This window comes from Gaeumannomyces tritici, assembly GCF_000145635.1.
Source record: "Gaeumannomyces tritici R3-111a-1 unplaced genomic scaffold supercont2.1, whole genome shotgun sequence".
NCBI classification, from domain to species: domain Eukaryota; kingdom Fungi; phylum Ascomycota; class Sordariomycetes; order Magnaporthales; family Magnaporthaceae; genus Gaeumannomyces; species Gaeumannomyces tritici.
In genome coordinates, this window is record NW_008804545.1 from 7,901,493 (window position 1) to 7,928,686 (window position 27,194).

A 27,194-nucleotide genomic window follows, 5' to 3' on the forward strand; every position below is an offset into this window, starting at 1 on the left:
CCGACCAACCCGATCGGTATTGGCACCACCACGAGAGAGAGAGACATCACGGCCATGTGCGTGTCGCCGAGGCCAGGGCGGGGATTCCTGTCGCCTGTGTTTCTCCCATAAACCTTAATGTGGTGGATGCAAGATACATTTTCTTCCTTGGAAAACCAAGCCAAACTGATGTACCACCAGGATCCACTGTGATAAGGTTTGTGATCCCTAGGACCTGTATCTATACGCACATAAAATAAACGGAGGGCATGTCTGCTCTCCCCTGAATCACGTACGGAAGAGTATAAAAAAAGGGGCTAGCAAGGGGGTCTCGAGGAAACCCGCCGTTGCCGTGAGTCTCTGCCGATCCCTCGACTGGCATCCACCCTCAGGACCCCGGCACTGGGCGGGACCCTCCCCCAGTGTTCCTAAGTAGCCGGTTGCTCCCACGAATGTGAGCAGAGAAAAAACAAATTCAGGGAGGAAATCATACGATCTTTGCGTCGTTTTTTTCCTTAGCTGCCCAGAGCTATCGCACACCACCGCCAGCTTCCCCGGAACCGCTAACTTGGCGCCCGTGCAAAACCTGGGGAAAAGAAACCCAGCACACGCTTAGCGCAAAACGACCGATTGGGTCGTCGTCCCCGCTAAAAATGGCATCAGCGCCCGACGCCGCCATGGTCGAAAAGGACGCCGGCAAGAGCAGCGGTGAGACCGGCAAGCCCAGCGACGGGCAGGTCGAGATCCTGCAGGATGAGACACTACGCGCGGCTGCTGCTCACGGGCATCTGGCCACCGACATGTACGAAGAAGCACCTGCCTGCTCCCACTTCCCGTGAGGTTTCACACACTGACCGTCACCACCACCACCACCACCACAGCTATGGCAACCCCCTGCTGCAGTTTGACCAAAAGGCCGTCCGCAAGCTCCGCCTCAAGATGGACCTGTACCTGGTCCCGACCGTGGCGCTGCTGTACCTGTTTTGCTTCATCGACCGCGCCAACATTGGTGAGTCGAGCATGTGGTTTTAGCAGTAAGCAACAGGTAACAGATGCTAACATCCCCCCCCCTCCCTAGGAAACGCCAAGATCGCCGGCCTCGAAAAAGACCTAGGCATGACCGGCTTCGACTACAACATGGTGCTGTCCATCTTCTACATCTCGTACATCGTCTTCGAGATCCCCGCCACGATACTGTGCAAATGGATGGGCCCAGGTTGGTTCCTGCCCGCCACGTCGCTGCTGTTCGGCATCGTGTCCATCACCACCGCCTTCTGCCACACGCGCGACCAGCTGGCCGGCGTGCGCTTCCTGCTGGGAATCTTCGAGGCCGGCATGCTTCCCGGGATAGCCTACTACCTGTCGCGCTGGTACCAGCGCGCCGAGCTGACCTTTCGCCTGTCGCTCTACATGGTCATGGCGCCCCTGGCCGGCGCGTTCGGCGGCCTGCTGGCCTCGGCCATCCTGACCCTCGAGAGCTTCGCCGGCGTGCACCAGTGGCGCATGATCTTTGCCATCGAGGGCATCGTCACCATCGTGCTGTCCGTCGTCGCCTTTTTTACTCTTACTGACCGCCCCGAGACGGCCCGCTGGATGACCGAGGAGGAAAAGATCCTGTGCGCCGCGCGCGTCAAGTCGGAGCGCGTCGGCCAGACCGAGGTGCTGGACCGCATCGACAAGAAGAAGCTGATGGCGGGCATGCTCAACCCCGTCACGCTCGAGATCGCCGTCGTCTTCCTCTTCAACAACATCACCGTCGGCGGCCTGGCCTTCTTCCTGCCCACCATCGTGTCCACCATCTACCCGGCCTACAGCACGGTGCAGAAGCAGCTCTACAGCGTGCCCCCTTACATCGTCGGCGCCTTCTTCACCATCGCCTTCCCGAGCCTGAGCTGGTACCTGGACCGCCGCCAGCTGCTCATCGCCGCGAGCGCGCCCATGGTCATGGCGGGCTACGTCATGTTCCTGGCCTCCCAGGTCGCCACCGTCCGCTACGCCGCCACCTTCCTCATCGCCAGCTCCGCCATGGTGCTGGGCCCCATGTCAAACGCCCACATCAGCGCAAACGTCGTCAGCGACACGGCCCGCAGTAGCGCCATCGGGCTCAACGTCATGTTTGGCAACGTCGGCGGCCTCATCTCCACCTGGTCGTTTTTGCCCTGGGACGCCCCCCACTACAAGATCGGCCACGGCCTGAACCTGGCCGCGTCCAGCATGATCCTCATTGTCGGCCTGGGCGCCTACTTTTGGATGAAGTGGGACAACAAGCGCCGCGAGGGCCTCGACGTCGAGACGGAGCTGGCCGACAAGACCGAGGCCGAGATCGAGGATCTCGACTGGAGGCACCCCGCCTTCAGGTGGCGCCCTTAGGTCGGTGTCGGTAAGTGTGTGTGTGTGCGTGTGTGTGTGTGGCCATGGCAGCTGTTGGGGTTTCCTTTGTACATACATTGTGATAAATTGTGGAGGATACATGACGACCAAAGTCACAGGGGGTGGGGCAATGCATGTGACACCTTATTAAACCGTCTTATTAAATGCTAGTTCAGAGCGTCCGTCTTTAGGTAATCACAATCTCCGCCGTGTTTCTCTTGATGAAGCGCCCGTTGTCGTGTCTCTGGCGACCGCGCCCATCTCTGGCGGGCGCAGGGCTCGAGTGTGGTCCGCCCAGGGGTCCGACGAGTCTGGCCGGCTCGCTTCCGAGAGGCCCAACTGGAGGTGGGCCCGAGTAGCCGCCCGACCGCAGCTCGGGAAAGTCGTCGACATGCAGGTAAACAGCGAGCCAGAGAGCACCGAGTCGGATATGGCCGCCCGAAACGGCCGTGAGCTTGTCCGACGGGTAGCTGAGGTGCCGCCGCGAGTACTCCTGCATGAGGTTGGTCTAGTTCCCACTCGCGCCAACTCCCGTATGCCATTGCCCGTGGGGTGGAGGCTGGCGGGGACGCTGTTCTCCCTACCCTCTTGCGTCCTGGCGAGGAAGGTCCGGATGAGAATTTTGTCCATGCAGGCCAGGTTCAAGCCGCCATGTTCCCACTCACCCTCTGTGAGCCTGAGACGCTTCCACTTAAGGCCCAGCTTTGAATACGTCAAGGTTCGCGGGGGCAGACATTTCTCCCAAAGGCACCAACCGCGGTTATCGAGGGCGTATGGGGACTCGCCCCCGATCGGCGTTGGGGTCGCCGTTCTCACCGAGGTACGCTTCGCCCTCCCACCCGAGCGTCTCGCTTCACAGCCACAGCCCCACAGGTTCAAAAAGAAGCTCCCGCCGCTGCAGGATCCCTTGGGCCGAGTCTCGGCGTTGGCGGCCGATACGGTCGGTCACTATGGAGTGCGTGTAGTAGTGCTCCATCTTGGCCGCCTCCTTGGGTCAGTCGACGTCCATGCTGTCCTGGGTGATGCACAGGGCATCTATCCACAGATACTGTATTCCCAGCTGGCGGGTAATGGTTATGGCGTTACGGAAACTGGGCGGAAGCTCGTCCAGGGGCATGGCGCGTGCTTTCGCCTCCATGTTGACCTTGACCGTCACATTATCGACCTTGCCGCCCCAGCAGTAGCTAAGGGCGATCCAGCGGCCCTTGGCCGGGTACCCCTGAGACCAGCCGAGGGGAGCGCCGTGTCGTCGCCGGCATCAATAACCCTGGTCGGCAAAGCGGACGGTTCTGGGGATGGGCCATTGCAGTCACTGTGGCTCTGGAGACACCTGTTGAGCTGGTTCCTAGCCCACTCAAAAGCGAGGGGCGAGCCCTGATCAATCTGAGTGCACCGCTTCGCTTTCACAAACGGCCCTGCATACGACGGCCAGAACAAATAAGCTGATGTGGCCCAAGGGGTGGGCGGGCTGGAGAGGACGAAGCCGGGTCAAAAGCCTCGAATTCGAGAATTGCGATAGTGTTCTCGTCGAGAGCCGACTCCTGGGGTGCACGGCAGACATGAAAGAGAATCTTGCGTCTCCCTGAACCTTTATAGAGGGTGACGTATACGGGGATATCATATGGGTAGGCGGTGCACAGTTTACTACTAGTATGGTTGAAGAGGGTTAATTGTGTCCCTGATTGCTGGTGAGGCGGGGTGCATGGCAGGCTCCATGCTAACCGCGGTGCGTTGGCGCTGCTTGGCGGTTCTTTCGATAATCCTGTAGCACCTAGGACCTGTAGCACCTAGGACTACCCCCAGGCCTGTGCACTCAACTGGCAGTCGGAATGCGCCGAAGGACAAGAGGCACAAGCCTCGATTCTTTTGACAAGGCACAAGCCTCGAGGGAGTGGTCCTTTGTGGGCACAGGGATTGTCGGCACGTCGGCACAGGGACAACAAGAGAGCACGAGTGGGGGCGGTGATGAAGGGGCAATGGCGGAGTCGCATTCAATGCAGATGCTGGCCCCACCTGCTTTGGGTCAGCATGGGCGCCTTCGGCTTGTATTTTCCAATCGGCAAATAAAAGGAGAATGGAAACAGCGGCCTATCGTCCACTTTGTGCTGTCCACTTTGTGCTATCAACTCGGTGCTCTCCACTGGAGCGACTGTGCTGGACCGAGATTGGGCGACGGTGCACACGAGCAGTTGTGCAGCTTCCGTGCCAATTCCAATGTCGTTGACATTGGCGGTGGACAGAGCTGGGGCGGTGGGTTGAGAGCCTCAATTTAGGGCTCTCTCTGCCACTGCCGATTGATTGCGACCGCGAGTCAGTCGCTTCGACAGGGTGAGGGCAGTCTCTTCAGGGTCCACCCACGTGGAGAAGCAACACAGGCAGATGCACCCATTGCGCCGATAAACGACCCCCGTTATAGCAGTCTTGGCAGGCACCGCTCACCTGAAGTGGGACCCTCCCACACAGACGACGGCGAGTGAGTGGCTCGACTGCGAAATTGGAAATTGGCCAAGATTAGGTGTGGTTAATGCTCTGCGGCTCCTTGGCCAGTCTAACCCCCATCGAAAGAGCCAGCAGCCCCGATCTGTGGTTTGGAGAAGCTGGCTGGCGCTACCAGAAAACAGCCATCATGACGACGCAGCCAACCCCGACCGTTTGTCTTCTGGGCCAGAGTGATGGCGCAGGGGTGCAGTACTGTGCGGTACAGGTTGCTGAACCACAGGTTGCTGAACCACCCCCAATCCCTGTGGCCCTCCAACAACCGACACACCTCTCTACCCTCTCGCCCTCTCACCCTCCCGTTCTGGAGCAGCCTCGCATCGACCCCACCTTGGCCATCAACGGCCAGGGGTTCTCCGTCCAGCCGCCAACCTCGCTTATCTGCTGGCTCCTCATTGGGGCACGCTCTAAGTCCCTTTCAGTCCACCCTGTCATCTCGAGCCCCTCCCGCCGACGACCCAGCCTATCTCATCATGCGCTCACATCTTGGCGCCGCCCTCCCGGCAGCTCCTACCAGTGGGTGATACCGAGGCGCTGCCCAAGGAGCCGTTAATACAAAACCAAGCCCTTCTGCTGGCCCAAGACCTGTTGTGCTTCTCTCCTCTGCAGAGACGCCTCCATCGTCTTTCCGTCGCATTCACCCCCGGGCTTCCTTGTTGTTGCCAGCCGTTCTTTCTCAGTCACTCGCTCTCTGTGTCTTTTTTTTTTGACACGTCCAAGCCATCGCCATGGTGGGCGCACGTTCTTTTATCCCCGCCCTCGGGGCCCTCTCGCTGCTGGCCTCGTTGGCCGTTGCCAACGATGTCCTCGCCCGTGACGGCGCCGACTCGTGCCAGTGCACCCCCGAGAACCAACGGGTGCGTTACATCGTGGTCGAGATGCCGGAGCAGCCCCCGCTGCCCGTCATCAACGCCGTGCCCGAGCAGCCCGAGCAGCCCGAGCCTATCATGCCCGAGACTGAGCACGAGGGCGGCAACACCACCACCAACTTCGGCCCCTGCAAGGCGCCCAATGTCGACACCTCGGACCCCGTGCACATCATCCCGACCAAGAAGATCTCGCTCTTCTACGGTGAGCCCGAGGGCTCGGCCGCCGCCCCGGTGCACGCGCCCGTCGCGCCCGTCGCGCCCGTCGCCAGCAAGGGCTCCTCCCACCCCTTCTCTAACAGCACTTCAGCTGGCTTCAACAGCACCTCGGCCGGCGTCAACGGCACCTCGGCCGGCTTCAGCATGACCACGCCTCTGCAGGCGCCCGGCGGCCAGATCAACATGACCATGACCACGGGCAACACCTTTGTCGCCCTCGAGTACATTGACGCCATCACCAAGGTCACTTGCGGTGCCAGCAAGATGACGGTCGAGTTCTCCGACAAGACGGCCTTCCAGTCGGCTGCCGACAAGTGGGCCGCGGCCAAGGACGGCCTCGTCCTCATCACCAACCACAACGGTGCCTGTGACACGGCCCTGGAGCGTGGCTTCTACGACGTCAGCGCTGTCGTCGCCGATGCCACCTCGTTGTCCATCTCGGGCAGCGCTGCCGCCAAGAAGCTCGAGGACGTTGCGGGACAGCTCGAGATGACCTTCTCGTCCATGCCGGCCGCCCAGCTGCGCCGCCGCCTGACGCTGGACCCCAAGGTCAGCCTTGGCTGGGGCGCCCGTTTGCCCGAGAAGAAGGTGCTCTTCAACTACCCGCCCTACGTCGACATCACGGCCGACTCGGCCCATTTCGACACCAAGGTCACCTTTTCGGGATACCTCAAGTACAACTTCTGGGGCTTCAAGCTCGAGGACCTGTACTTTGACGTTGACGCCAGCCTTGACACTGAGGTTTCCCTTTCGGCCAACGTCCAGGCCGCTTACAAGAACACCTTCATGTACGCCCCTGACGACCTGTCTTGGACCGTCGTCAACGTGCCCGGCATCATCGAGCTCGGCCCTGGTGTCGGGTTCGGCATCGGTGTGGACCTTGCCACCAGCGGTGCTGTTGGTGTCAAGACCCAGCTCGGCGCGTCCATGCCTGCCGGCAACGTGCACATCGACATGAAGAACAAGTTCAAGACCACGGCCACGGGCTGGAACCCTAAGTGGAAGGCCGACGCCCAGATCAGCCAAAAGGCCGAAGTTCAGGCCGACGTCTACGCCAGACTCAAGGTGCAGATAGCCGTCAAGGTGCTAGGCGGCCTCATCGACCTCAGCTCGGGCCTGACGGCCATCCCCCGAGTCAACAACAAGTTCACGCTCTCGGGCGACCAGGGCCTGTCGTCGGGCGGCACCTTGACCCGGGCCGGCGGCGCCGTCACGCAGCCCAAGGCGGGCGCGCAGGTCTGCGAGCAGGGCGTCGGCCTCAAGTCGGACTTTTTGTTCGAGCTCGACGGCAACCTGACCAAGTACTGGTCGGGCAAGCTCTTCAACGTCACTGTCCCCATTGTCGACAAGTGCTGGAACTGGGCCTAAGTCCGAGGGACTGGATGCGATAGACGAGGGGTTCAGGTCATGTGAGCCCGTCTGTTGTGTTGCTGTGCGCTGTGATGCACACGTACAGATACAGTCATTACATACCCAACTATTTTATTTGTAGTCTCTAATTATATACCCGTCTTCTTGTGTCGGAGGTGCAACCTGTCGGATTAAGGGAAAGCCGCCAAAGGAAGCCAACAATCCCAGGACTAAATACTAGCGTTTGTGGGTGTGTCATGTGACCCACCGGTCATGTTATGTGACACCACCTCGCACATCTTGTGGCATTGCGTCCTTGTGTGTGTGTGTGTGTGTGTGTGTGTGTGTGTGTGAAATTGTATGTAGAGATTTGAATGTGCGAAAAAGTCGATTCATTAGTCGTATGGATATATAACCAAGATGTGCCAGGATGGCGAGACAATGGAGAGTGGTATTTGGTAAGCCAAAAACGAAACTAGCTAGCAACAGAGACATCAGAGACATTATTTCCAAGCCAACATGGTCCTCGGACCCAACCCAAATACTCGTCCCACCCCAACTACTCGTCCCACATGATGCGCATGCTACAGGGAAACGGCCACATTCCACCCCAGTCCTCGCGCATGTAGACAAAGAATCCGCCCGGGCGTGGCACCTTCTTGAGCTCGCCCTGGGGCCCGGCCACGCGGCGGACGTTGTTGCGGCGGAACAGGGCGCGGAACATCTCGGTCAGGGCCACCTGGCTGGCCTCGCGGCCCAGGCAGGCGTGGGGGCCGGCGCCGTAGTGGATGTAGCCCTCGAGCGGGCGGCGCGGGTTGACGGCGAGCGGGTCCGGGAAGCGGTCCGGGTCCTTGGCGGCGTCGACGAAGCTGACAAAGATGCGGTCGCCGGCGGCGACGCGCACCTCGCGGCCGTCGTCCTCGCGGATCACGTCGGCGGCGGCGGCCTCGCGGTACGCGCCAAAGGTGCCGGCCATGCGGATCCCTTCCATGGCGTAGCCGAGCAGCAGGGCGTCGGTCTCGGGCGACGACGGCTGGGCCGCGACGGCGCGGATGTCGGCGACGTAGTGCTTGTTCCTGTCGGCCAGGTAAAAGTCGACGGCCTGGGCAAACACCTGGGCCTGGTTGGGCACCATGGCGCCGGCGGTGGGCAGGACCTGGCTCCAGGCGATGTCGTAGTTGGACAGGCCGGCCTTCTTGAGGCCCTTGACGACGCTGCTGCCGTAGATGGCGAGCGGGTCGTCGGCCGCCGGCTTGGCCGCGAACAGGCCCTTGAGGCCGAGGCCGTTGATGAGCTTGACGTTTGCCTCGACGAGCTTGCCGAGCTGGTCGCACACCGTCTTGGTGGCCTGGCGCAGCGGGAACGACTTGACGGGGTCCATGTCGAAGAATATGGTGACAAAAATGAGCGACAGCACCGTGTACAGCTCCTGCTCGCTGTAGATGCCCTTGGGGTTGCGCTCCGTCTTGAGCGGGAGGCCAAAGACGCGCGAGGCAAAGTGCACGTGGGCCATATTGCCGACGTCGCGCACAATGTCGACGGTGCGGCTGCCCGGCTTGCCGAGCACGTAGCTCTTGTCGGCCAGGAGCTTCTCCGTCATGGAGGCGTAAAAGGCCTTGACGTGGGCGTGCCAGCCGTCCTTGTACAGCTGGGCGTGCATGCAGGCGCGCTGGCCGGCGTGCAGCTGGGTGTCGCCCGACAGCATGAAGCGGGCGCCTCCCTCGCCCATGAGGTAGCGCAGCCCCTCGTGCCAGGTGACCTTGAAGGTGTCCTGCTGCTCCAGCACGTGCTTGGCGCCGCCGTAGCTGGTGATGTTGATGCGCTGCGGGATGGCCGTCGGGCGCGCAAAGTCGAAGCGGTCGACGCGGCCCAGGCTGGTGAGGATCCGGTGGTTCTCGTCGGGCACCACCATGGGGTAGTGGGCGTAGACCGAGTTGTACTTGAAGTGGTTGGGGAAGGCGCGGATGAAGAGCTTGTAGAAGACGCAGCCGTGGTTGACGTTGAGGTCGTACTGCACCTCGTTGTAGCCCCAGTTGGTGAGGGCGCGCGGGCTGTAGTCGGTGGTATAAAAACGGTCACCGCGCACCAGGCACACGGCGTCGGACAGCACCACGCGCGAGATGGTGTAGGTGGGCGCGATGCCGACTCCGGGCACCAGGGGCTTCTTGTCCTCCTCGGCCACCAGGCCCGGGTACAGCTCGACAAAGTCCGGGTGGTCGTACAGGCGGCGCAGCTGGTCCGCCACGGCCGGGTCCGAGTTGATCTCCTCAAAGGTCTCGTGCGGCTTGAGCCCAAAGTGCTTGCGGAACTCGTTGAGCCCGGCCACGTTCCACTTGCGGCCCTGCAGGATGCCCAGGATCTCGACGGGCCGCATGGCCTGCGGCACGTTGCGCGCCCCAAAGGCGCCCGCCACGTCCTCGACAGCGTCCGAGATGCAGTTGACAAGATCGTCGTCGCCGAAGCGCCCGTCGGCCCCGCGCCGGAACCCGCCAAACTCGCGCTCGGCCGGGTCTTCGGGGATGGAGCGCTCAAAGGCGAAGAAGCCCTTGAACATGTCGGCATGGCTGACGTCCTCGGCCGGCTTCCCGAACAGGTCTTGGTAAAAGTCCTGCACCCACTTGTCGTCCTTCTCCGAGATGCACGAGTGCCAGCGGTAGCACAGGTTGAACTCGGCCGACACGGCGTTGCCCGTGCCGCGCTCGGCGCCCTTCTCGGTGCCCACGCTGGCGCCCGTGGCCTGGCGCGGGTCCAGCGTCCACGTGGTGTCGCAGCGGTTCAGGTTGACAATGTTGCGGACGTAGTCGACGAGCGTGATGTTGATGTACAGGCCCGACGTGATTAGCCGCGCCGTCTGGAACAGGTCGTTGTCGTGCTTCTTCCACGCCGCCGCCCGCGCCTCGCCCTCGAGCCGCCGCTCGTCGGGCGGCGTGAAGCGCCCGTTTTCGTTGATGGCAGCCAGGTTGGCCGCCACGTGGTTGTGGAACCGGTTGAACATGATGAGCAGCACGCAGACTCCCGGCGGCATGCCCAGCAGGCGCTTGTCGGCAAACGTGTCGGGCTTGAGGAGCCCGCCCTTGAAGGTGCGGATCGAGTCCTGCATCTCCTGGTTGCTGCCGTACAGCGGCGCCAGGTCCAGGTACGACGACGACTTGTTGCGCGTGGGCTCGCGGTAGTCGGTCCAGAAGATGTCATGGATGATGATGGTGGCCCAGTACCACAGGATGCTCGACACGTTGTTGGGGTGCTTGCGGAACGTCTCGCTGGTGCGGCCCATGACGGCGTCAAAGATGGTGTTGGGGTCCGGCAGCGCCCCCGGCGGCACGATGGTGGGCAGCACCGACCGCGAGTACGTGCTGCCGGCCGCGCCCAGCGACGGAAGAATCACGTTGTTGTTGGACCCGTCGGCCGTGCGGTACGTGTAGTGATCGCCGATGTAGTTCATGGGCGGGTGTTCCAGCGAGTACCACAGCTCGCTCAGGAAGTTGTTGGTCAGCTTGACGCGCGTCTTGGAGTTGGGCGGCAGGTTGGCCACCAGCGAGATGACGTGCTCCATGATCATGGTCTTGTCGTCCGTGATCAGCTCGCCCTTGAGCTTCTTCTTGATGAGCGCACGCAGCGTGCGAAAGTCTGTCTGCCGTGTTAACAGCCTGCTTGCTCCGAGACTTATCTGAGATCGTACCGGCGGGGAGGGAACTCACCTTGCCTGCGCATCACCTTGAGGTCCTCCCTCAACCCCGTCTGCGCCCTCTCGGTCGCGTACGTGCCGTCGCCATTCTGCGTGGGCAGCGGCCGTCGCGACGCCTGCATCAGCTGTCCAAACTGGTGCAACGACGCCCCGGCGCTCTTCTTGTTCGCCTTTGGCGGCTTGCCATTGTTGGCCAGCGGCGGCAGAGGCTGGGCCTTCTTGGTGGCGTGGCCGTTCGCGGTCGCTGCCGAGGCGCCGTTGGTGCTGGCCTCACCCGCCCCATTGGTGGCGGTGGTAGTAGTGGTGGGCGTGGTGTACTTTGCCTGTGACGCCATCGTGGCTTGCCTGTGATATCGTCTGACACTTGGTGTCTATTAGGAAAAGAGAGAGAGTGAGAGAGAGAGAGAGAGTCTCTGGTGCCGTGAGAGGACAAAAGGAGAAGAATAATGGGGCAGAGAGACGGCCTGGACCGGCAGAAATACGGAAGGGAGGGAGCATGAGGAGGTCGGGAGGCTGGTGCTCTCAGCAGCCGCCGAGGTCAGACAAGCTGTTCAGCCATGCACGCCATCCTCTATCTGGCGCGTCACCAAAAAGGGAGGGGCCAGCGTGTACGTGATACCTGGTCCTCCCTGGCTGTAGCTCACTGGGTCGTCCCAGGGGTCTCATCAGCGGCAACCCTGATAGCATGGTGCGCCTCTCGCAGGCGGCACTTCACACGGCGAAACGAAGCTGGTGTTCAGACCTGACCAACCAGCGCCTCGTGATTTTACACCATCGGCAGCTGGGTAGCTCCCTTCTGGGGGAGATCGGCCGCCACCGGGCGGGGTCAGCTAGTCGATATTGCACCGAATTTTCGTGACCCTGCCGTCGAGCTACGCGAGGCTTCTGATTCGCCGCTGGTGGGAGGCCAGGCCGTGCGACCTGCAAGATGCTGCAGTGCTCCCAACCTCCAAGCCGCGGCCTCTCCTCTTTCCCCCTGCCAGCCTTTGCCGTTTCGTCTCGTCAACGCCTCTCATGCCCTCACCGCCCCCCCCCCGCCGATCATGTGCGGAAAGGACTGGCCAAGTGAGTAAGTCCGGACGCCACCTGCAACTCCGCCGCGAGGGGCTGTGGCCGTGAAGGGAGGTCGGCACGCCGGCGCCACCGTGCTAGTTCCTTCCCGGACGGGAAATTCGTGACAAAGAGCTGCTGTCCGGCTTCATAATTTCCGGGAACTCGGCGGTCCTCCATGATCTGCAAGCCGCAGCGCTAGTGCCAACTTGGCCCGGCCCTGCCGTATCGGGAAAAGCCCGACGTGCGGGCCGTGCCCTAGGATTGGCAGGTTGCCAGCTGAACCTTTCGCCAAGCTGTGAGGGTCATCTCGACGTCCAATCGTTTGCGCCGCTTCCGATGTCCGAGACTGGGGGTGGGGGATGGGCACAACGCACACGCCAGCGGCCAGGCGTCATCTCTGCTCCCCGTCCCGTCCTCCCACTCGACGGCGTGCGCAACTCTGATGGCCCAGGGCATTGATGTGAGCCCCTCGCTCATTGATAGATGGGCAAGGTTCGAGACATGTCTTGTTCTCCAGTTTCAGGGGCAGCTGGTAGCTTTGAGGTTGGGAGCTTGAGGGCTTGCAAGCTTTGTGCAGCTTGGAGAGCTACTGTACTCAACTGCATAAGCTTGCGATACCTTCGCGCATGCTAACATGCTCGTCGCGGGCTACCGGATCCGGCAAAGTTAGCCTGCCTCATGCGGTAGCATAGGACTCGCTGCATTTCCCAATCCTCATCCATCCCTGGCTTTTTTTTCTCGCCAGAGCCTGGAGCCCGGACGGCAAAGCAAGAGAATCCTTCCCCGAGGCGTGGGTAACCCAATCGAGATGGGCAATCGGCAACTCCATGGCATCAGCGGGGTATACCGATCCCCAATGTTACGCAGCCCAGGGCACAGCGTCACAAGGACCGCAGTGTCGACTACCCAGGACTCACAGCGTCCATTACCGCATGCATAGTGCGACCGTCGCACTGTGTGCCTAAGAAAACCCTCGCTAAATTAGCTTAACGCAATGCAGATCGCTTCTCTCTTGCTGCTCGTTTCTGTCTGATCACTGTGCCGGATGCGGTTAGGCGGCGTCTGCGTGTGGAGGAGACAAGATCACGGCGAAAGGGCGAGGAGATAACCTCGCTGATCGGCGATTCGACCGCGCACGCCGCGACTCCTCTCCACCTCGTCCCACTAGGGAGGCAGGTGATGTCAATGGCGCCGACATGGGGAGGCAAGGGAGGGAAAGAGGAGGAATACGGGCAAACGAGGTATGGGAAAGCGGGAAAGTGGATGGGAGTCGGGAAAAAGAAATGCGACGGCCTGCGCGCCATCGCCCCCTTCCCGCCCATTCATGAAAAAGCACAGGACTCTCTGGTCGAGCCAGCCGGCCAGCTCCGGAGCCAGACGTCGCACACCAGGACACTCACGCCCTCTGTGCCCGGAGCGGCCCGCACCCACACGCCTCGGTGTTTTTGGATAGCGCCATCGTCGAGCAGCACCGAGCGGGGAAAGGTGGGTTTTGTGTTGCTCCTTCTTTGCGAGCCGGATGCAAGTGTTTTGGCCGTGTGACGCTCGCCACCTCGGCTGACACCGGTGGTGCACCGCGGGCAGCAGGGGAGCAACCATCAAGACAAAGGAGGCGCGAGATTTACCTGCTACCTGCCCAGGCGGGATGGAGTCGGTTACCGCCGGGAGCAGGCCGCAGACGATGGATAAAACCCACCTCGCACCGAGGCTCGGGGTGGGATCCGGGCCTCCTGCGCCGTCGCCAGTACCAGGGCCAGGGCCAGGGCTAGGGAGCAAACCGCAGCCGCCGAGTCGCCAGCACAGCTACGAGCACGGCTCCTTTCAGCCGCAGAGCTTCGTCAACATGAGCCCTCCGGGGGCGGCAAGCCACGGGAGGCAGCCGCGGAAGCTGGTGCTGTGCTTTGACGGCACCGGCAACAAGTTTCGGGGCGACGACAGCGACAGCAACATCCTCAAGATCTTTCGCATGCTGGACCGGACTGCCAGCGATCAATGTGGGTGATTTTGTCCTTTTGTCTTTTTGTCTTTTTGTCTTTTCGTTCGTCTGCTCGTTCCGTGCCGTCCATGTTTACTAACCTGTCATGAATATCAATAGACCACTACTACCAGCGTAAGTATCCTCAGAAAAGCACATCCAGGCACCCGCACTAACCTTGCCCTCTAACCACCCAGCCGGCATCGGTACGTACGTCGTGTCCAACAACGTGTCGTCGCACACGTCGATGCGCGCGCGCTTCAAGTCGTGGATGACCAAGGCCAAGGACTCGGCCATCGGCTCGTCGTTTGACCAGCACGTCGTGGGCGGCTACCGCTTCCTGATGCGCTTCTACTCGCCCGGCGACGAGATCTACATCTTTGGCTTCTCGCGCGGCGCCTACATCGCCCGCTTCCTGGCCGAGATGCTCGACTACGTCGGCCTGCTGAGCCACGGCAACGAGGAGATGGTGGCCTTCGCCTGGAAGGCCTTTGCCCAGTGGCAGTGCCGCCGCGGCGTCGCCGAGGAGGAGGAGGCGGCGCTGCAGTGCGAGGAGGCCTGCGAGGAGGGCGGCAGCGGCAGCAAAAAGGAGAGCAGCAGGGAGAGGCGCAAGAAGGAGAAGCGTGAGAAGCTGAGGGAGGAGTCACGCAAGAAGACGGAGCGGCTGTACGAGTTCCTCAAGGGCTTCCGCGAGACCTTCAGCCGCCCCGTGCGTCGCATCCGCTTCCTCGGCCTCTTCGACACGGTCAACAGTGTCCCGCGCTTCGAGACGGCCTGGATGGAGCGCGCCGTGTCCAAGTTTCCCTATACGGCTCGCACTTCGGTAAGGCACCCACCCACCTTTGTTCGTCAGCTTTCCCTCCTTGGGACGGGCTTGACTAACACACAGGTCCTTCCCGGCACAGGCAAAAGTGATCCGGCACGCCGTTAGCATCGACGAGCGCCGGGCCAAGTTCCGCCAGGACCTCATCTACCAGAGCAGGCACGAGTCCATGGAGCGCAAGAAGGTCGCGGCCGAGGCCAAAGCCAAGGGCCACGGCGGCGGCGGCGGGCTGCACAACGCAAAACACATGCTGCACGAGTTCCACGAAAAGTACCGCGTGCACCACCACCACCGCCGCGCGCAGCAGACGCCCGTGTTTGTCGAGCCCAAGCCCGAGGTGGAGGGCCGGGGGGACAGAACAAACGGCGGGGCGGCGGCGAGGGCATCCCAGGACCGTGGCCGCCGCCCGTCCAAGGAGGCCGTTGGGGCAGCCTCGGGCGCAGCACCACCGCAGCAGCACGCGGCGCGCGCGTCGCTGGACCACCCAGAGCGGTACCGCGCGCACCGGTCACGGTCCAAGTCGCGCACGACACAGCGCACGCGCGACTCGTCGGCGGCGCGGCGGCTCGGCAGCGCCGAACGCGGCAGCGTGCGGGACCATGTGGGTCACTACCACGGCGGCGGGCACGAGCACGAGCACCCGCACCCGCATGACCGGCTCGAGGTGCCTGGCGGCAGCCAAAATGACTGCGACTCGGACGGGGACGGCGAGGACGGGGACCTGGCGCACATGCCGGCGGCGTCCGACGTCGACGACGGCTTCAGCAGCTCCGACGAGGACGACCAGGACATCGACGAGGTGTGGTTCTCGGGCGGGCACGGCGACGTCGGCGGCGGCTGGGACATTGAGCCGGGCGGCAAGAGCGCTAGCCACGTGCCGCTGGCCTGGATGGTGCGCGAGGCCATCCGCGCGGGCCTGTCGTTTGACATGAGCAAGGTCGTGACCATGGGCTGCGCGTCGGCCGCCGAATGCGGCATGCATGTTGACGAGGAGGAGGAGGAGGAGGAGGAGGAGGCAGTCGCCAAGGCACGCCAGCAACAGCCGCCCGTCCCCAACATCCGCGTCAACAGCGGCAGTCAGCCCAACACACCCGGCATCGGCCCACTGACGGGCGCCGACAGCGAGCAGGGCGACTGCGACGACGAGCACGGGGACCGACACAGCCACGGGCTCGGGCTCGGGCTCGGCCACCTCAAGAACGACGTGCACGCGGCCTTCCACAACCTCATCTGCCACGCGCACACGGCGCGCATCCACGACTCGCTGTCCTGGGACTGCGGCATGTCGGCCGGGTCGGTGCTCTCGTGGCGCGTCATGGAGTACTTGCCCTTCCGGCGCATGGACCTGCAGGGCGACGGCTCGTGGAAGCCCATCCGCTGGCCGCTGCCGTGCGGCGAGGTGCGCGACATCCCCGATGATGCCCGCGTCCACGGCTCCGTCATCCGCCGCATGCGCGCCGACGAGCGCTACCGTCCGGGCAACCTCATCGTCGGAGGGGGCGGCCGGGGAGTGAGGGTTGCGCCGTCCGAGAAGGGGACTGGGAACTGGATCTGCATCTCTGGCGAGGGCGACCCGATTGACGAGATCTGGGTCAAGGTGAAGGAGGGCGAGGGATCAGATGGGGGTGATGGGAACGGTAGTGGCAAGAATAATGGTAACAGCAACGGGCACAGTCATGGTGTCAACGTCAATGGAAAAAATCACCAGTGAGGACGCGAGGAGAAGAGAAGTCGAGCGTTCCTTCTGTACACGACCTAATGTCAATCGATTCTGCTCCAATGACATCACTCGTCACTCGTCACTCACAACTCAAACCCCTAACCCTGTCACTGTAAGCACAAGGAGCGAAAGACGATCGCAACCATACTCACGGTGCTATTTCCCAAAGGCAATTAATTATGTATATACACAAAACTAGCTAGCCAGATATGCCACAGGGTAACAAAAGCAGAAGCGGCCAGGCAGGACGAAGGATATGATAATGACGGGTAAACAACGAGGCAGTGACAGCAATGTTGTGTGTCGGGGCCAGAAACAACCACCACCTCTAGCAGATTCAGGAATACGAGTACAAGGTTACAAGTTTGGGGGCAAAGGAGCACAATACGAGTACAGGTTATCGTGGCCAAGAAAAAGAAGGGGAAAAAGCAATTAAGAAAACGGTTAGGCAATGAGGAAGTAAGGAGAAAAAGACAAGGCTGCAGTGATCCATCCATATATATATATGCATATGCACACACGCAGCTTGCCGCTGCGTGCTGCCCCTAACAAAACAACACCACCAGACGAAAAAGAACAGGCCGGCTCATCCAGTCCAAAAGGGAGCACCTCCTCACTGCCGCCCTCTCGACTCCTGCGCCAGCCTGCGCTCGCTCTCGCGAGCCTGCGTGCGGTTCTGCGCCTCGAGTTCGTGGATGCGCTCGCGCGCCGCGCTACGGTCCTGCACACGACCCTCGCGCTCCGTCTTGAGCTTGTTCTCCAGCTCCCTAAGCCGCAGAATCCACTTGGAGTCGACCACCCCCGACCCTCCGCCGTTCTCGGCCCCCGAGTTGTTGCCCGACCCGCTGCGGCCGTCGTCGTCCGCCGCCAGCGCCAGCTCGCCCGCCGTCACCGGCCGCGGCGACGGTGCCAGGTGCATGGCCCCCGTCCACCCGCCGCCGCCACCGCCACCGCCGCCACCGTTGCTCCTGTCATGGTTGGCCCCGTGGCTGCTGCGCGTCCTGCTGCCCGCGTTGTTGCGCTGCAGCGCCGCCCGGTCCCTGGACCCGCCCCGGGGTCCCGTCGGGATCGACGGCGACGGGCTGTGCGCCAGTATGTTCTGGTCCTCGGCGTCCAAGGACGATGCCGCCGCCCGCGCCCGCACCTCCTTGGCCGTCCGCAGCGTTGTGTTCTCCACCTTGAGCTGCCGGTACGCGTCCTCGAGGCGCACCATGCGCGCCTGCAACTCGCGCTCCGAGTTGGACTTGCCCAGCGTGCCAGCCGCTACGCCGTTACGTACAATCGACTCGAGCTTATCGAGCTTCTTGGCCCGCGCCTCGAGCGCCGACTCGAGGCTGTTGTACTCACGCCACAGATCCCGCTCCACATCGCGCACGCGGCCCTGGAATCCGCCCACCACCGTCTCGATAGTCTTGACAGCTGCCAGCAGGTTTTTGCTGAAGCCGGGAAGCATCGTGGCCACGGCCTCGAGCGACGGTAGCGCCCTGCCGTTGATGAGGCTATTGTCGTGGGCCCAGTCGCTGCCGCAGAGCGACGACAGCCGCGTCCAGAGCTGGAGCAGGAGCGTGTTGCGCTCGTTGAGCTGCTCCTTAAACGTCATCTCCAGCTGCGAGATGCGCCGCTTGTCCTGCATCTTGGCCGACTCGAGCTCCGCGATGCGCGCCTCCTGACTGCTATTGGTGCGCGACACGTGCTGGTGCGTCTTCTGGAACGTCTCAAACTGGTGCTGTGACACCCGGTGCGCTTGTCTCTCCTTCTCCAGCATATCCGCTAGCTTACGCGCCTCGAGCCCTTGAGACTCGAGAAGGGCGTCGCGCTGCTTGATGATGCGATCCTTCTCCATGACTGACGCCTTGGCCGTATCCAGCTCGCGGACGGTATCCTCGAGCTGACGCTGGAGTTTGGCGATGGACTGGCGAGGGAAAGAAAAATGTTAGCCACATCACTGTGGTTGGAGCTGGAGAAGAAGAAGAAGAAGAAAAACAGGACAGGCAGGCATGTCCAAAAACTCACCTTGAGCAGGCTCGACCTAGTCCCGTTCAGGTCGCCCAGAGCCTCGCGCAGGTTGTTCTCGAGCTCCATAAGCCGCTCCTTCCACTCAGTCGCCTCCCTCTCTCGCGAGTTCAGGCTCTTGCGCAGCCGCCTGGCCTCGTCCTTGGACGCCGAGGCCTGCACGTTGAGCTCGTTAACGAACTGCTGCACCTCCTCCTTTTCGCGGTTGGCCACAATCTCGCGCTGCCGCCTCTCCACCGTCAGGCGCTGGTCCAGTTCGCGCACCCTCTCCTTCTCCTCGCGCAGGCTCTGCTCGACACCGGCCAGCGATGCCTCGAGGTCGCCGATCCGGATCTTGTCGCCCTCCTGCTCCTCGCGCAGGAACGCAATCTCGTCCTGGCCCGACTCCTGCTGCACGCTCAGCCGCTGCGCCTTGTCGTTGGACTCGAGCAGCTTGGACTCGAGCTCCTCGAGCTCCTTGTTGGCGTCCGCCAGCTGCTGCTCCAGCGACTGTATCCGCTTCATCTTGTTCTCCTGTTCGTCTTCCAGCCCGATCAGCGATTCGCTCAGCTTGCGCATCTCGTCCTGAAGAGCGTTGAAGCTCTCGGTGCGCTCCGTGAGGTCGAGCTGCAGTTTCTGCGCCTCGTCCGTCTTGGCTTCTAGCTCCTGGTCTAGGTTGTCGAGCTCGTCCTGCGCCTCCTTCCTCAGGTTTTCGAATTCAACCTGCAGCTGGTCGTTCTCCTGCAGCGCCTCGTCGCGTTCGTTCTGTAAGCTCATCAGGTCGTTCAGCGCATTCTCGAGGTCCTCCTGGAGCTGCAGCGCAATCTCCTCGGCCTGCTTCTTGCCCTCGAGGGCCGTCTCAAAGTCCTCGGTGCAACTGTTGAGCTCGTTCTGCAGGTCCTGGTTCCGCAGCTTGAGCTCGTTGATCTTGTCGCGCAGCTCCGACATCTTGGCGTCCATCTCCTCCCGCTCGGCATCCTCGACGCTGGTCAGCGCCCTGGTGCCGCCGCTGTGTCGCGACCCGGGCCTCTCTCTGACCCCGGCCCGGGATGCAGACCGGTCCAGAAGGCTGTCTATTGTCGACGGGGCAGGGCCACCGCGTCGCGCCGCCAGCTTCAGGTCTTCTATCTCCTGATACAGCCGTTCCTTCTCCCGATTCCTTGATGTCAGCATCGACGTCTGAGCACCGACTTCCCTCCTGAGCTCGGCGTTCTCGTGGCGGAGCTGTTCTCCTTCGCGCCGCAGCTCCTCGACCAGGGTGCTGGCGACGCTGACAAGTCCGTTAGAGCCATCCATCTCGCCAGAGAACGAAGACAGAGGCCGACTAGGCGACGCGGGCCTGGGGTGCTTGGTGATGTTGTAGATGTTGGTGGTGTGATGCAATCTTCCAGAACCGCTGCCGGCGACAACGCTCCCAGGGGCGTTGCTCGCGACTTCTTGTTTTAATCGAAAGATCTCGTCTCGCAGCTTCCGGTTCTCCTCATCCACCTGCTCGCGATGCGCCGTCTCCTGCTCCAGGAGATCCTTCCAGACGTCGGCCTCCTCTTGGCGGCCCATAGACTCCCCGAGATGCTTCTCGCCCACCGACTGCAGGGACCTGAGATGTTCAGCCATGCGGCGCTTATCCGTCTCTTTGGTCATGTTCTCGTTCCTCAGCCTCTCGACCTCGGCCTCGTACTCCTCTATGCGCTCGCGCAGGTACATCAGCTCCTCCTCCCGCTCCTGGGCCTCCTGGTCGGCAGCCTCGGACTGGCCGTTGACCGATGTGCCACTGCGGGCGGTGCTCGGCCGCTCGTCCTCGTCCTTTAGCTGCTTCTCGAGCTCCTTCACGCGCCTGCGCAGCAGCTTGTTGTCACGTTGCAGGACTGCGAGGCCCGTCTTGAGCTCGACGTTCTCCGAGATCATCTCCTTAACACCCTCCTCGGAGAGCTTGTTCAGCCGGTCGCTAAGGAACGTGATCTTGAGCTTCAGGTCGAAGTTCTCCTTGGACAGTCTCTCGATGGTGCTGCTCTGCTCCTTGAGAGTCAGGGTCTTAGCCCGACTCGGCGTGCTGACAGAGGACATGCCCGATGGCTTCCTAGACGCAGTCAAGAACCCGCCTTTCTTATACTCGCGGGCAAGCGACTCGGGAACCTGAACGTTCATAACGCGGTTGTTGATGACGGTATCGGTCGGTGGCGCGAGTTTGCGACTGGCCTTGGGCGTCTGGAGAAGATCCTGACCAAATCTGTTCATCTCGGTGCTGTCCTCGTCGAGGGTCTCCAGCGCCCTTCCCGACGTCTCGTGGTCGTCTATGCCCGATGCTATGCTCCCCATGCTGATGGATCTCGACATGATCCTGCTGAGACCGCGCGACACTCCTAGGGCCGGCAGCGCGCCTCCAGACTGCAGGGCGTAGTCGGTACCTGCACCGACGGTCACGTCGCTATCCCGATCGTCGTGAGAGCTATCATTACTATCCACCGACGAAACTGAGGACCGCTGGCTCGTCTGGCGGCTGCGCAGGTACTTGGGCCTTCCGCCGACGCGGAGGGCATGGCCAGGGGTACTTCCTGCATCTATGTACGACTTTCGAGAACTGCGGGAAGGCTTAGGTAACGCGTCAGAGCCGGGAGACAGGATGCTGTTGGAACCCGCTGGTGCTTGATTTAGGCTGCTCTCCGCCATGGCGCTTGGCTCGCCGGTTGAGAATGTGTTGCCCTCGATTCGGGACGTATCGGCGTCGCCGCCATTTGTCTTGCCTATGCTGGCCGTAGATAGTGCCCTCGAGATTGTGCGAGCGGCGGCGGCGGCTGTGGGAGATGAGGAGAAGGCCTCGAGTGATTCAGTCGTGGCGCTAGTGTCGGCGGCGTCGTGGCGCGGTCTCGTGTCGTACAGGCTTTCGTCCTGTTCGGCTGGCGCCTGCTTCGCGTCGCGAGACCTGGCAGAGGGCGTCGGCGAGGGTGATAAAGGAGTCGACAAGGCTGGGTTTCTGTAGCCAACGGACAGAGACATGGGTATTTCCGATGCCGGGCCCGGCGCCTCTAGTGCGGGCTTCGTGGGAGTCGGGCTTTGGTTCTGGCTGCGGTGCTCGGCGGGGCTCGTTGACTTCTTGATTGGCGAGTCGAACAGGTACGTGTCGTCGAAGCCGTTGGCGGTGATGGCGGGCAGTGGCGATATGGGCGGAACGAAGCTGGACTCGAGATCCTGGAGGTGCTCCCGCACGGCGCGCTCGGCGAGGGAGTCGGCGTGTTTGTCGTCAAAGATGCTCATGCCGTCTTCCATGACACTGGCGGTTGTGGAGTCGGGGAGAGGGGTGTCCTCTGCAGCGGCAGTCGCAACACCTGCAGCTGCAGGCGGGATGTTCTCGGCTTTCGTCAGGTGATGGGCGTCTGGGGGCGGGCCTGTGGGGGTAAAGGAGCCCGAGGCGGCGTCGGCGGAGAAGTCGGTGGGTGTGGCGTCGTGCAGGTTCAGGCTGCTGTTGGCCAGCGGTTTTTGCAACGGCCAGGCCGGGACTGGTTGAGCGCGTGGCTCGTGGCCGTCCATCACGTCAGGCGGAGTGGTTGGGCGCGGCGTCAATATGCATTCGGCATGCGGGAATGATGCCGTCTGGCTCTGCAATGCGTTGACAGGCGGTGGTGGAGCAGGGGGGGTGGGCGGCCCGACTGGACGAAGGAACGGGCGGGCGATGTGATGAGGTCGAGGCCTAGGATCAGTAGTTTGGGTAGGCTAACGGAGAGCGACCTAGGGAGGCGGCCTAGGGAGCACTGGGAGGGAGCGGTCGGAGGTCGACAGCAGCGCAGCCGCAGATTGAGCAGGAGGGGGCGAGAAGAGTCCGTCGTCTGATGTTGGGATAAAAGCAATCTGACGGTTGCATGCAACGCTGATCGACGGCGCGAGCGGGAACTTCTTCTGGTCGACTGGGGGGGGGCACTCTGGCACTCACTGGGGGCTCGTCGCAAGCTTGCAATGCAGCAGCAGCGCTCGGACCCCTGCGCTTTGCTTTTTAGTCTCGGCTGGCTGTTCGAGCTTCGACGTTTTCTCAGGGCGTGCTGCTGCCGTCTTCGCAAAAGGTGACAAGCTCGCAACCAGGCCCCGCCCCACGAGTCGGCCGACCCACCTGCGCTGCATCCTTACAGCGCGCGCGGCCAATGGGGGACCCAGAACTGGCTGCGGTAGGGTAACGCTCCCCTGAGGGCTGCTCGGATGGTTGCCATGACAGCGCACGAGCCCTGCAAAGGTCCGCTTCGAATGGCTTGCTCTGGCTTGCTCCCGGCTTCCTCCCAGCCAAAATTTGATGCGATCATCCCAGTCTCTGCGCTATTTTGGGCATGGTGGGGGGACGAAAACCGGGGAAGAAACTGAAGAAGTAACGACAAGGGACACACCAGTCGCGCCAGTGCTCCAGCGACGAATCCAGAAAGCAAAAACTCTTCTCGTGCTTCCCTGACAGCTCTTCCTGGCAGTCTGCCTCGACGTCTGCCTCCCTCTGGCCCGTGCAGAGAGGCATTGGGACCGACGGACGGCTCGGGCCCTGGCGAACAAGCGACAGGAAGTTAATTAGATCGATTGGGTTGGCCAGACCCTTTATCAGCTGGTTCCCTGCACAGACCTGGCGTTGACCTGCTCCTGGTCAACCCAATTTTGCCCCTGAACCCCATTTATGACAAGCAGAAAAAGGGGCTGAGCTTGACCTACCACGACCTGCGCTCTAGCGACGCGACATGGCCAGCAAGCCAAACACATGAGCACGTGACAAACCCAAGGTTTCCTTGTCCATGATTCGTGTGTCCAATGGAAATGGCGCTCTGTTGTTCGGCAGTCGGCAGTTGGGCTCCTCGGATGCGGCCCGGATCGCGAACGAAGCCAAGCCCTTGTCTCCGACACACGCGACCCAAGCCGGTGGGTTGGCTTGTGCAGGACCCTGGATAGTTATGAAAGACGCCGTGATGCTAGAAATATACAATTATATAATTATACAATTATACAATTATACAGACACAAAACCACGGTAGACGGCTTCCTCAGTGGCAAACAAGTCCCACCCCCTCACATCCAGGCCCAAGAGGTGTTATATAGGGAGACTTTGGCCTCTCCCCCCCATCATTACGACATCCTTTACTCGCAGTTTATCGTGGCAGACGCCGTGCCAGCCGGCAGTCGGCGCCATCGCGCCCATGTCCGCATGGCTCCATTCGCTTCCCTGGGACACGACTTGCGCCGGCGACAGGACAATGACTGGACACAGCACGTCCTCGCCATCTCGCCAAGTCTTGGTCGTCGTCGAACAACGGGCATACAATGCGCCGAGGGATGCCAGGAACAAATCCTTCAATCTACGCTGTTGGACTCGTCCACACCGCACTCGGCTTCTGCCAGCCTCAGCTCTTCTCTCAATTCAATCTCCTGTCTTTGTTATGCAGAGTGACAGCGAGTACGGCACGTGCCTAACAGGAAAAAGGATAGCATCATGCTTTGTCGCGTGTTCAAACACGAACGGGCGCTGACTTCTTGGCTATCTACGGCTCCCGAGCTGACATCGCCCGCTCAGAAGGCGGGGAAGCCAAGACCCGGCTGGGTTAACCGATGCTGAAAGCCCCGGCCGTGGCTTGCCGGCCCCGTCACCAAGCATATTGACAGCTCGACAACCCGAGCCTCCCAATGGGAGCTATTGATTGACGTGGGGTGTTGGTCGCGCCCAAGGTCCGGCGCGCCGAATTATAACGGCCACGAAAGAAGCAAAACAAACAACAAAAAGGAGCGACGGGACGAACGGGCAGCGCGGGTGCAGGGAGCTAATAGCGATGCCAATGTCGAAACGAGATGTCTTCGAGCCAGTCGAGCTGGTCAGCTCCCGTCATCACTGCTTTAGTCGATGCGTTTTCCTATTGACGTGTAATCCGTAGAGCTCGCAGCTCGCAGCTGCACCTCTGGCCGTCCCCGCAGCCGGCCGGTGATTCGTGGCCTCACTTTTCCCAGCACGGGGACCCTCATGAGCTTCGCGGTTGGTGCCACGGCCGTTGGGCAACAAGCCCGACGGGAACTCTCGCGAACTACTCCCGATCTGCTCCTCGATCGCCGGCTTTATTAATCCCCTTCCGTCGACAAGTGCAGGCATTACGATGTCCTGACCCTCTCACGCCATGGAGCCATCATTCCCTTTATCCATGACATTGGGCCTGCTTTCACATACCCGATGAGCTCTCACATCTAGCACCTAACATAATCCCCCCTCCCCCCAATCATAAAAATCATTAAACCTCCGCAAGCAGCAGCTTTAGTGGAGCAAGAAAAAAAATGCCGTTCCAGCAAGCCCCCATCTCGGCGCAGTACTCGCGGAGGCTGGTTAATGACCGCCTCCCGACCTTCGTCTTTCAGGCGTGGTACTGCGACCGCGAGCTGTCCGACACGGAGCCCTACAATCAGAGGCTGGCCCGCACCATCTGGGCGTACCCAGACCCGATGCTGATGGGCCTCGTCTTTGAAGGGCGCCGGGCCCAGCCTCGGGACCTGTCGTTTGTTGCCCCTATTTCGGTAAGACGCGATTCCGATATACCTCGAAGTAACCCCCCCATCGTTTCGCAGAGAAAGGCTCACACAGCCCAATCCGTGTCAAGATCCGAGTGTATGCTCGCAACTGCCTAAAAGAAACCGAGGGCGCCTTCTTCGAGCGCATCAACTGGCTCTGGGAGGTCGTGTTCCCCATCGCTGCTGAGCGCTTCCTCGGGAACCTTGGACTGAGCCCCGAGTTCTTCAACATGCACGCCGAGGCCAGCGACGGCGTCCGCATCGATAAATACACCCGCATGGCCGTGGCAAACAAGGTTAACCAACAGATGGGCCGGCTGAGGCTTGAGAAGGCCGAGGCATACTCGGCGGCGGAGCTTGCCGATGGGGTGTGAGTCTCGACCCCATGTCCCCGGATTGCACCCCCTTGTCACAGGTCCGACATTAACATCCCGCATATGCAGTCTGCTTGCAGCATCGGCCTTGAGGCCGGTCGTTTCCAGTGCCTTTTCCTCCCTAGTTGGCATGGCAGCGAACCTGACCCCGAGCTCGCTCAAGACGGGCAAAATGTTCGCCGCACCACCCCCCGAGAAGACTCAGCGTGCCGATCAGGTTTACTCGCCCTGCTCGTGCTCGTGCTTGTCCAAACACAGCCAGGACCCCTCCTCTACTTTTATCACGGAACCTTGCGAGAGCCAAGCGGATGGTGTGCACCAAGTGCAAGAAGGCCATTGGGACGACGTAAACCAGGCGTTTGCCAACCTTGTCAGTTCCCCAGCACCCCTACCTCGGCCATGGCATCTGGCTAACCGCGTGGAACCAGATCTCGGATCGGCAATCCATGGACGAGTGCGAATGGCGCAGCGCCTCGACAGCCGTGGCCTCGGCTGCCTTCCCGAGGCACTGCAAGGACTTTAGAAAAAAGTTCAGCCAAGTCAAGGCCAGATGGAACAATCCAGGTACGTCGCACTCTGCGGCTGCAGCCACTCACTGCTTTTGCTGACGCCATGCCCAGAGGGCCTGCTAGAATCCGGCCTCGAGACGCACTTCCTGTGGAAAGCCGTGTCCGAGATGAGCGACCTGGCGCGCATCTACTGCCAGCTGCTGCGCACCATCACGTCCGAGGAGACGCACCACGAGGCCATCAAGGACCACCAGCTCGGCGCTATCGGCAACACCACCACCGCCGTCGGGCTCGTGTGCGGCACCGGCATGCTGGCCTACCGCTCCGTCCTGTCCTTTGCACGCAACAAGACGGCGGTGGGCGCGGTGCTTGCCGGCACCGCCGTGGTCGCCGCCGCTGTGGCTGCGGTGCCGGGCAAGAAGGCGTATGGGCACTTTATCGGCATGCGGACGTGCCGGAAACGTGAGTCTGCTGATCAATTCTACACTGGTCTGTGCAACAGCCGACGGCTAACACGACGGATGTGTCCTTGCCGACAGTCGACGACGACTGTGAATCGTTCAGACAGGAGTTTGGCGACCTCATGCGCGTCACGGCGCTCTGCTTTGCCGCGTCGACGGGCTACGCGTCGAGGTTCAAGTGCAGCCCCGACGCCAAGGAGTCGTTCCTGAAGAGCTTCGGCGTGGACCTGGAGAAGGTCGGGCAGGAGGAGTACCAAAAGGAGCAGATCAAGAACCGGGTCAGGAATATGGCGACGGCGTACGAGACGCTGGCACAGACGCTGCACATTATCGAGAAGAGCTGACGGGCGGCGTGCATTGTGCTCGCACGACTTTTCTTTTGTCCCACATGAGCATTCCTTTGCCCTCCCCGAGAGGGCGGCCGATTTCTTTTGTTGGCTGTTTGGCGTTCAGGTAGCTGCCGGAGGGAGGCAAGCCCATACCCAGATATGTTTTGAGGTCAATTAGGCCAGAAATAGCGCGCACCCATGGAAATAGCTTCATTTTGCCTCCTTCGTCAAGCCGTAGCCAAGAGTGCCTGGGTACGATTAAGCTCAGATCGCCACTCAGCCCTGGCAACTCCAGCTGGGGGTCCGCTCTCGGATGGCTAAGCTTCTGGGTATCTCTAAGCGCAATTGGCAAAATGAGCTAATCCGTCGATTTGTGGCGGAGGATGTCGAAACGTGGACGTTGGTTGCACCAAAGGATTCACTGCGTTGAGTGATGACGTAGTGTGCAGCCCGCCTGTTGTCGCCCGTCTTACGACACGGACGTGG

The 27,194-nt window shown here is 61.6% G+C and overlaps 10 protein-coding genes across 10 annotated transcripts; 5 read left to right on the forward strand and 5 right to left on the reverse strand.

Moving 5' to 3' along the window:
* Window positions 1-428: 428 nt before the first annotated feature.
* GGTG_02528 (hypothetical protein) lies at window positions 429-2,569 on the forward strand. Its single transcript, XM_009220300.1, has 3 exons — window positions 429-781; window positions 861-988; window positions 1,058-2,569. Exons 1-3 carry the CDS (start codon window positions 633-635, stop codon window positions 2,347-2,349), a joined length of 1,569 nt encoding a protein of 522 aa, XP_009218564.1. The 5' UTR covers window positions 429-632; the 3' UTR covers window positions 2,350-2,569.
* On the reverse strand, window positions 2,515-3,514 carry GGTG_02529 (hypothetical protein). The gene is made up of 2 exons (XM_009220301.1): window positions 3,221-3,514; window positions 2,515-2,842 (listed from the first exon to the last, which is right to left on the reverse strand). Exons 1-2 carry the CDS (start codon window positions 3,323-3,325, stop codon window positions 2,537-2,539), a joined length of 411 nt encoding a protein of 136 aa, XP_009218565.1. The 5' UTR covers window positions 3,326-3,514; the 3' UTR covers window positions 2,515-2,536.
* Window positions 3,515-4,830: 1,316 nt separating this feature from the next.
* GGTG_02530 (hypothetical protein) lies at window positions 4,831-5,398 on the forward strand (the record flags this gene model as incomplete). Its single annotated transcript, XM_009220302.1, has 1 exon — window positions 4,831-5,398. The coding sequence occupies exon 1, from the start codon at window positions 4,874-4,876 to the stop codon at window positions 5,396-5,398; it is 525 nt and encodes a 174-aa protein (XP_009218566.1). The 5' UTR covers window positions 4,831-4,873.
* A 175-nt stretch (window positions 5,399-5,573) lies between these two features.
* Window positions 5,574-7,298, forward strand: GGTG_02531 (hypothetical protein; the record flags this gene model as incomplete). The annotated part of the gene is made up of 1 exon (XM_009220303.1): window positions 5,574-7,298. One exon carries the CDS (start codon window positions 5,574-5,576, stop codon window positions 7,296-7,298), a length of 1,725 nt encoding a protein of 574 aa, XP_009218567.1.
* Window positions 7,299-7,802: 504 nt separating this feature from the next.
* GGTG_02532 (hypothetical protein) lies at window positions 7,803-11,300 on the reverse strand (the record flags this gene model as incomplete). The annotated part of the gene is made up of 2 exons (XM_009220304.1): window positions 7,803-10,907; window positions 10,979-11,300. The coding sequence occupies 2 exons, from the start codon at window positions 11,298-11,300 to the stop codon at window positions 7,840-7,842; spliced, it is 3,390 nt and encodes a 1,129-aa protein (XP_009218568.1). The 3' UTR covers window positions 7,803-7,839.
* A 973-nt stretch (window positions 11,301-12,273) lies between these two features.
* On the reverse strand, window positions 12,274-12,495 carry GGTG_02533 (hypothetical protein; the record flags this gene model as incomplete). The annotated part of the gene is made up of 1 exon (XM_009220305.1): window positions 12,274-12,495. The coding sequence occupies one exon, from the start codon at window positions 12,493-12,495 to the stop codon at window positions 12,274-12,276; it is 222 nt and encodes a 73-aa protein (XP_009218569.1).
* Window positions 12,496-13,861: 1,366 nt separating this feature from the next.
* GGTG_02534 (hypothetical protein) lies at window positions 13,862-16,547 on the forward strand (the record flags this gene model as incomplete). The annotated part of the gene is made up of 5 exons (XM_009220306.1): window positions 13,862-14,012; window positions 14,114-14,128; window positions 14,191-14,510; window positions 14,637-14,816; window positions 14,899-16,547. 5 exons carry the CDS (start codon window positions 13,862-13,864, stop codon window positions 16,525-16,527), a joined length of 2,295 nt encoding a protein of 764 aa, XP_009218570.1. The 3' UTR covers window positions 16,528-16,547.
* Window positions 16,548-16,678: 131 nt separating this feature from the next.
* Window positions 16,679-22,521, reverse strand: GGTG_02535 (anucleate primary sterigmata protein B). Its single transcript, XM_009220307.1, has 2 exons — window positions 18,550-22,521; window positions 16,679-18,448 (listed from the first exon to the last, which is right to left on the reverse strand). Exons 1-2 carry the CDS (start codon window positions 22,051-22,053, stop codon window positions 17,150-17,152), a joined length of 4,803 nt encoding a protein of 1,600 aa, XP_009218571.1. The 5' UTR covers window positions 22,054-22,521; the 3' UTR covers window positions 16,679-17,149.
* Window positions 22,522-24,251: 1,730 nt separating this feature from the next.
* GGTG_02536 (hypothetical protein) lies at window positions 24,252-24,811 on the reverse strand. The gene is made up of 2 exons (XM_009220308.1): window positions 24,478-24,811; window positions 24,252-24,392 (listed from the first exon to the last, which is right to left on the reverse strand). The coding sequence occupies exons 1-2, from the start codon at window positions 24,623-24,625 to the stop codon at window positions 24,376-24,378; spliced, it is 165 nt and encodes a 54-aa protein (XP_009218572.1). The 5' UTR covers window positions 24,626-24,811; the 3' UTR covers window positions 24,252-24,375.
* GGTG_02537 (hypothetical protein) lies at window positions 24,410-27,015 on the forward strand. The gene is made up of 6 exons (XM_009220309.1): window positions 24,410-25,041; window positions 25,125-25,405; window positions 25,479-25,779; window positions 25,838-25,973; window positions 26,030-26,380; window positions 26,458-27,015. The coding sequence occupies exons 1-6, from the start codon at window positions 24,805-24,807 to the stop codon at window positions 26,721-26,723; spliced, it is 1,572 nt and encodes a 523-aa protein (XP_009218573.1). The 5' UTR covers window positions 24,410-24,804; the 3' UTR covers window positions 26,724-27,015.
* Window positions 27,016-27,194: the final 179 nt, after the last annotated feature.